This window comes from Notamacropus eugenii, chromosome 1, assembly GCF_028372415.1.
Source record: "Notamacropus eugenii isolate mMacEug1 chromosome 1, mMacEug1.pri_v2, whole genome shotgun sequence".
Lineage (NCBI taxonomy): Eukaryota > Metazoa > Chordata > Mammalia > Diprotodontia > Macropodidae > Notamacropus > Notamacropus eugenii.
The window spans coordinates 229,488,385-229,496,570 of record NC_092872.1 but is presented as its reverse complement, the minus strand read 5'-3'; the positions used below and the strand labels follow the sequence as shown (position 1 = coordinate 229,496,570).

At 42.3% G+C, this 8,186-nt stretch overlaps 1 protein-coding gene across 2 annotated transcripts; it reads right to left on the bottom strand.

The window, feature by feature from the left end:
• Positions 1-1,393: 1,393 nt before the first annotated feature.
• Positions 1,394-6,831, bottom strand: TMEM254 (transmembrane protein 254). Of its 2 annotated transcripts, none has more exons than XM_072628027.1 (5): positions 6,652-6,831; positions 3,814-3,917; positions 3,540-3,599; positions 2,122-2,238; positions 1,394-2,024 (listed from the first exon to the last, which is right to left on the bottom strand). In XM_072628027.1, exons 1-5 carry the CDS (start codon positions 6,739-6,741, stop codon positions 2,003-2,005), a joined length of 393 nt encoding a protein of 130 aa, XP_072484128.1. In that variant the 5' UTR covers positions 6,742-6,831; the 3' UTR covers positions 1,394-2,002. The 2 variants fall into 2 exon arrangements, with proteins under 2 accessions (XP_072484128.1, XP_072484127.1); XM_072628026.1 differs by lacking the exon at positions 1,394-2,024 and adding an exon at positions 6,353-6,532 and having other exon boundaries at positions 2,087-2,238; positions 6,652-6,826.
• Positions 6,832-8,186: the final 1,355 nt, after the last annotated feature.

The window sequence follows — 8,186 nt, the reverse complement described above, 5'->3', positions numbered from 1 at the left end:
TCTGTTTGGCCAAGAAGGAAGGCAAAAGGAGGCAAGAAGAAAGAGGTTGATTGCAATTCCATGCAAGGAAAGACAATTACACTTCTCTAAGAGTAAACGGCTATAAAACTCTGGTCAAATATACAATCTAAGCTAACAATAATCACAGATAATGCTGAATATCACTAATAATTCGATAAATGTAAAATTAAATAACCGTAAGGTTCTATCTAGCAACTATCAGATTGGCAAACACATACACATTTACATATATGCAAAGGAAAATGACAAATATGGAGGACAAGAGCATTCTTGCACTGCTGGTAGAGTTGCAAATCAGTCCCACCATTTTGGAAAGCAATTTCCAATTACGCTTCAAAATTTATTAAACTGTGACTACTCTTTGATCCAGAAATTCTACTATTAGGCATGTTGCCCAAAGACAATTTAAAAAAATAGATTTAATAAAAAGACTCATACAGACAACGTTTATAGGACCTCTTTTTGTAACAGCAAATAAATAGAAATTAAAGGGGTGTCCATCAATCGGTGAATGGCTAACGAAATGATGACATATGAATATAATGGTACAACTGTACCACAAGAATCATGGAAGTCATGGTTTCAGAGAATACAAGGGACACTTGTATAAACTAATACAGAGTGAGGTAAGCAGAACCCAAAGCCCAATTTATACAATAACAACATTGTAAAGACAAACAACTTTGAAAGATTTAAGAAATTTGATCAACATAATGCTGAACCACAATTTCAGAAGATGGCTGATGATGCATGCTACCCACCTCCTGAGAGAAGCAGTGGATCCAAGGTGCAGAATGAGACAGTTATTTTGGGACATGGCCAATGCAGGAATTTGTTTGGCTTGACTATGCATATTATTATTTTTTTCCACTTAATAGTATTTTTTTTCCAATTATATGTAAAGATAGTTTTGAACATTTACAAGATTTTGAGTTACAAACTTTTTTCTCCTTCCCTCCCTTTCCTTACCCCTTCCCAAGATGGCAAGCAATCTGATATATACATGTACAACATATTAAACATATTTCCACATTAGTCATGTTGTCAAAGAAGAAACAGAACAAAAGGGAAAAACCATGAGAAAGAAAAAAACAAAAAGAGTGAAGACAGTATGCTCTGATCTCCATTCAGACTCCACAGTTCTTTCTCTGGATGTGGATAGCATTTTCCATCATGAGTTTCTTGGAACTGTCTTAGATCACTGCATTGCTGAGAAGAGCCATGTCTATCAAAGATGATCATCACCCAATGTTACATGCATATTTATTATAAAGGAGAAAAAGAGGTAGGAAGAAGAAGAGGAAAGATGAGGGCTTCTTTTCCTAAAGCGAGAACAGAAGGAAATCCAGAAGGAATCACAGACAAACAGAACTGCTTTGAAAGTTATATTTTGAATTTATTACAGGTTAAAAAAGAAAAAGCTCTACATAATCAGTTCCCAATTTCAAACATGATGTTCTCCTTCTGGTCCACAATGTACATGGAAATGCTTCTTTTGCGTTTGTAAAGTTGAGAATTTAAAAAAAAAACCACCTCAGTGTGTATAACCCCTTCATTCCACCACCTGCAGGAAGTTGTTGCTGTTTAGCTGATTAGTCGTGTCCCACTCTTTTGTGATCCCCATTTGGGATTTTCTTAGCAAAGATACTATGGCAATTTGCCACTTCCTTCTCCAGCTCATTTTACAGATGGAGAAACTAAGGCAAACAGGGTTAAGTGACTTGTCCAGGGTCATGCAGCTAGTAAGTGTCAAGTGTCTGAGGCTAGATCTGAACTTAGGTCATTCTGACTCCAGGGCCAGCACTGTAAACACATCTAATTCATATTGGGCCTTGCACACCATAGTATTCAATCAATGTTTTCTGAGTCACATAGAATTCAATAAAACTAGTCAGGCAGCCTCTGCTCAGAGGTGATGAAAATCTTCAGTTATTGTACATGATGATGTCAGAGTTTTAAGGTCAGAGAAAAGGAACCAAACCTATTCACGGTATAGATATTTTCTGAAACAATCAAGAAAACACTAAATTAAGAAAAATATTTAGACAAAACAAGAATGAATACATAATGTACATAAAGCTCATTTAATTTCTTCTTTACTTTTTTTTGTGACGGTCAGGTTTATATGCAAGTAAGACAGAGAGAGAAGCAACTCCAAAGAGGAATGTTTGCAGGAACCATAGCAGTCGGGCCTGGCCATTTGTGATACCTTTTTTACTGCATGGAAAAAAGAACAACATTACAAACATGGCCCTTTTCATTTTGTATAAATGGTTCTACATCCAACAGCTGGGATTCATTTATAAATATAAAGATCCAAATGAAGGCAGAATTTATTCTACAGATTTAATGATACCAATTAAGCTTATATCTTCTTGGCCATTTTTAGAGAGAAAAAAAAAAGACGAAAGCCATTTCAGTTTATTTGGCAACCCCATATTTTGCTTAGGATGTATTTTTAAAATCAACATACTGGGATATGTGACGATCTGGGCATAGTTTATCTACAAAATCTGCTAGCACCACTTGTCCTTACTTGTTTGAACCATTTGATAATTTCAAAAGATTTTCATAAGCAGATAATCTAGTCACGCAAGGTATCTCTATTACAGATGCAACCTTGAAGTCCTGAATATATAGAAATACCATGTCTTCTTCTTTATTCATATTTTAATCAAATTAAGAGATCTGACTCCAAAATTCTAACTTCCCAAATGGCTAAAAACATTTTTTCTTAGTATGTGGTCTAGCAAATTGTGGGAAGCATGTGACCGAAACTTCATTTAGGATATGATGTGAGGATGGCTTACCAAGAAGAAAGAGAGAAAGAAAGAAGGATAGAAAGAGGGAAGGAAGGGAGGGAGGAAAGAAGAAAGAAAGGAAGAAGGAAGGAAGGGAAAGGAAGAAAGAAAGGAAGGGAGAAAAAAGAAAGGGAGAAAGAAAGATGAGGAGGGGAAGGGAAGGAGACAGGCAGGAAGGAATGAGTAAGACAGAGAGGGAGGAAAGAATCAAAGAGAGAAAAACAAATTGCTATTTAATGACTTCAAGCTATGAATGGATTGCAGCTGTACCAATGCTAATATAAAAAATTATTACTAGATTGATTCCTAAACCAAAGAGATTTTTCAAATTTTGTCCCAAATAGCTATTATCCTGAAAAGAATGTAGGCTTTCATTCTTCATCCATGATCCTGACTGGTCAAGGATGGTATAAAGGAAAGAGCACTAGATTTGGAGTTGAGTACTTAGGTTCAAGTTCCTGTTCTTTTCATTCTTTTTTGGTCTCAGTTTCCTCACTAGTAAAAGGAGTGGGTTGGATTGGAAAATCTCTAAATTCTATGATCTCTTTATATGAACTCTAACCTCCCCTCAAAACACTGATTTTTTATCCTTTACATCATAAGACTTAATTGAATCATCTAAGAATAGCTCACTTTAACTTGGTTTATTTCCAGTTTCAATAAACTGAAGAAAAGGATGGAAGGAAGTGGGAATTAAAGAAAATCCCTGCCACTTACTTGCATAGTATCATAGCATATACTGCTTCTCCCACATGAATCAACCAGGCAAGCCAATACCTAAAACAGAAAGCCAGTGGTGATTTTAGAAGGATTGTTTCCAATAAGTAAATTCTGTCACAGAAATGCAGAAGGCAAGATGCTAGCTATTTGGGAAACAGATGTTGGTCAAAGATTAAAATGCAGAAGGCTGGTGATACAAGCCTTTCAGATCTCCATGAGTCTCTCTAAAATACTGCAGGGTCACCACCTGTTCTTTCCAGATCTCACTTACCCATTACGTATGAGTACGAGATGGTTATCCACCAAGTACTGAGAAAAGAGCCCCAGAGGTCCAAGTTTCTGATAGGGGATGCTCTGAGGCCAGAAGGCTACCCACTGAAAAAGAAGCAGAAAAGGAACAGAATACACATTAGGTCACCTGATAGCCATGGAAACTTTCCCTTTTAAGAGACTGACTGTAAAAGAATCCTCATTCTACAAAGCAGAATTTCCCCCTTCTCTGTATTTTGAAAGGCAGCTACCAAACTGAGCTCTACCAACATACATCAGATCACCACAAAAATACTGAATAAAATCCATTAGGTTGCAGCTCATTTGTCCCAAATTCCAAAAGCCCAACAAAAGGGGAAACGCTATGTATATGGTTTGAATTAGGTATCCATGCAAAAGTGAATGCTTGAAAATGATAAGCTAGACCAAAACTATTAAATTTCATGATACCAAATATAAATAACCCTCCAGAAGTATAGTTGTTAACCCGGGCAAATTTTTTTCTGAAAGAGATCATGACTTTCATATTACAAATGCTACTGCTTCCATGAAGTTTCTGCCTGTAACCACCTTTTCCATCCTCAAACTTCACCAAGTATTTTGTTTTTCTATCTCTCTGGTGCACTATAAAGATAATTGTGTACTTGTATGCTTCCACAGGTGTCTTAAGGCCAAGTAGACTGAGATTCATGGGCCCATCACATCTTATCTAAATTGTACATACCCCTCAGAACCTAGTACAATGCTCTAAGCACAAGAGGAACTCAAGTTTTGTTGACCTGAACATAGTTCATATTTTTCCATTTACTTTTCCCATTTATAGGAATGGAATATTGGAAGAGAAATGAGTTACAACTTAACGTTTTAACTGTTTCTTTTACATTGTTTCAAGCATGTCTCTCCTGAACACAAGATTGTTGCTAGTTCCAGGCGTTACTTTGTTGCTCTCCTTAAGCCCCCAATTCAGTCCCTGACTTAAATAAAATCTTCTTTTCCTATTCTATAGTTTGCCACACTGTATTTCTCCTTCTTCAGTCAAATGACTTCTGAAATTCTACAGAGCTTTCCCAAAGCATGGTAAAAGAGAAAAGTGAGAGCGTCCACAAATTCTATCCTGTGCTAACACGAAATTCCAGCGAATCTTTCCTCCCTATTTTACCTTGGCAAGCAAAATTCCATTCCATCAAGTTCTATTATTATAGTACAAAAACAAAAGCATAACAAAAACATTTTTATACCCCAGTCCTACAACCCAGTCCTTAGCACAGCATTCAAAGCCTCCCTAATCTGACCCCATCTACTTTCTGGGCATTATAGCTTTTTCCCCTTTTAACAAAAAATCAATGGGCCCACCTACGACATTTCACGTGACTGCACTTATTGCTCTAACCCCTTTTCCTGCAAATTCTACTCTCCGGATCTCATTCATCCTTTGTTAAGACTCCCTATCTCCTCCAGACGAATTTTTCCCACTCTGCTTCACGCATGGGCTACTCTATCAGGATTGCTGCGAAGTCTTCACTTTACTCCCTCCTTACCTAGTCTCTATCTGCCTCATGGACCTTCAAATGACCTTGTCCCATCCCCCTGCTTCACCGACCTTGGAATAGTCTCTCCCAACCCACTCCCTTCCCACTTCTGAAAGCATCATCCGATCCAGTCTACTCCTGGAGGGGGTATATATGTTTTGTCCCCCACCCCCACTCCCTCAGCTCTTTAAGGATGGGGAATGTCTTGTTCTTAGTCCTTCCTTTTGGAAGAGGTGCGGCGGGGCGATGTCTTGACTCGCCAGCCTCACCCCGTGAGCCCTCAGTAAGTGCTTTCATGCGTCCTTCCATTCAGTGGCACTGCGATCTCCTGTCCTGGTCATCGGGTACTCTGGCACAGCTATCTTGGCAAGTGCCAGAGGGGGCAAGTCCCCCTCATCCGCCTACTCCCTCTGGGAGCTGGGAACAAACGGCTAAAAAGCGGGGGCTGCTCCAGAAGGGGAGCGTCGGGAGGAAGGGCTGGGCAGGCAGGTCGGGGATGCCTCCACAATGACGGCTAACACGAAAGTGTAAGGCTGGACCCCGTTAAACTGGAACCTCGCGGAGCGCGGCTGGCGGCCTCCTCTTCGCAGCTCACTGCCCTGCACACGGCAGGCTCTTAAGGAACGCTGGTGGCTCAGGAGAACGCGGACAGAGCCACTAAGCAGGTACTGCAAGTACTCCCATCTTACAGGTAAGGGGAGCTACAGGCGTGGATTAAGTGCCTACTGAGGGACTGTGCAGCCGGGGTAGAGAAAGCTCCTCTGCCCCGGTCTCACCCCCCCCAAACTCCAGCCTTCCCACTCTCAGTCCCGGGGCCGCTCAGTCTCCGGGATGCTCCAGCCTGACCAGCCCCCTCTCCATCCAGACTCCCGTAACTTAGGCAGCAGGGGGATGGGGGGGAGGGGAGGAGGGCGACGCCCGCATGCGCACGAGCCTCTAGAAAGACAGGCCGAGAGGAAACCAGTGCGGCTGCGCCGCTCCGACAACTTTTAAAATCCTACCGATCCTTACCGTGAAGTATCCCAGAACTACGGCGGTGATCACCATGCCCACCGGGCTGCCCCTTCGGAAGTAAACGCCAGCCAGCTCCGAACCTTCCTTTTTCTTCTCCTCCATCCTCAGAGTTCTGTGAGGGCAGCGCACGGCTCCCACCCCCGCAGCTGAGGAAAAGTGGACTAACCCGTTCCTGGCCTGGAGGGCGCATGCGCAAAGGCTCGGGCACTTGGGCGGCGGAGGCGGAGAGCACCTGCGCTCCGCTCTCCTGGGGTTCCACCCTGCTGGGGCTCCATACTCCCCTCAGCCCCACTTACCGTGTAGTAACCGAAGGCCAAGATGATCACCGCGAACCAAAAGGAGTTGCCTCTCTTGAAGTAGGCGGCACCTCTCCCCGCTGCCTCCATGGCCGCTGCGCCTCGCACCGGCCGGAGCCCACTGCGATAGACCCGGGAAAGGAAAGTGGAGCGGGGGAGGGGCCCGGGGGCGGGGGCGGAGTTTGGCGCTCCTTGAAAACCACATGGAGGGATTGCGCTGGTGCTGGTGCTAGTGCATGCACCTGAGTCGGCCCCCCGCGCCCCCTCACACGCGCTCTCCTCCTGCGAATGTGTAATGCGCACACGTGCGTGAATGTAATACACACGTGTGCACACGCGTAAGTGTAATGCCACATGTTCGTGAATGTACTACATGGATCGTGCACAAACGTGCGTACACACATGAATGGGTGTAATACACGTGCGTGCATGAGTGTACTGCGCACACGTGTGAGTATCCGGGCACAGAGTGTACAAGTGTGACCCCCATCAATACAATGGACTGTGGATTTAGGGCACCTTTACTAATATTAATTTTTCCTTTCTTTTGGCACCTTCCCAGCGCTTCTTGGTTTTTCAGAGATCACCGACTGGCTCAAAGGTCGCACCTTCTAGTTACCTTAACACCTTATGTCATTTGGGCTTGGTGACTTTGAATGACTCAAAAGATGCTGCATTTGGATCTGGAAGAGACCTCTGAGGCCATCAAGCCTAACCTTTTGTTACAATGGGGAAACAGAGGCACAGAGAAACCAAGGGATTTGCTCAGGGTCAGAGAGCAAGTAAGCATCTGAAACGGAATTGAAACCAAGTTCTTGCTCCCTCCAATCCAGGGCTCTACTTATTATGCCCTGTGTCAGGCATGGTTAGGTTACATATCTTGAATTTCTACTCCTATCAGGTAATTTCGTACCATTCTTCCTATTTTGCATTATTCTTGGGGAGATCCATTATCTACATGTAAAAAGTCACAAAGGAAAATATTGTATGATAATGATTATATTGATTATTATATATGATAATGATTATATCTCATAATTATGCATTTCATAGTTATGTACGTTTCTGAATGACTATGCAGTCAATGAGCACTTGCTAAAATGCCTTCTATGGGCCAGACATAGTGTTAAGCACTGAAAATACAAAGAAAGGCAAAGAAATTATCCCTTTTCTAAAGAAGCTCACAGTTCAATGGGTAAGACAACATGCAAATAGCTATGGACAAATGATACATATATACAGGATAAACTGGAGCAAATAGCAGAGGGAAGACCCTAGCATTAAGGGAGATTGGCAAAATCTTGTTGCAGAACAGGAGATTTTAGCTGGACTTGAGGGAAGCCCAAAGAAAGGAATTAGGAGGGAAAGAATTCTAGGCATGGAGGATAGCCAGTGAGGAAATGCAGTTAGGGAATGGAATGTCTTTTTCCAGGAAAAGCAAGGAGTCCAGTGACACTGAATGGGAAAAAAAACAAAACATGCAAGAGAGCAAAGTACAAAAAGACTGGAAAGGTAGGAATGGACCAGGTTATGAA

Bases quoted from the DNA above. Each gene is read 5' to 3' on its own strand.
- TMEM254 (XM_072628026.1), bottom strand. From the start codon at position 6,741: ATGGAGGCAGCGGGGAGAGGTGCCGCCTACTTCAAGAGAGGCAACTCC. The intron at 6,533-6,651 runs GTAAGTGGGGCT...TGCGCCCTCCAG, and splicing joins TGGCCTTCGGTTACTACACG to GCCAGGAACGGGTTAGTCCA. The intron at 2,239-3,539 runs GTAAGTGGCAGG...TTTTCCATGCAG, and splicing joins TATGCTATGATACTATGCAA to TAAAAAAGGTATCACAAATG.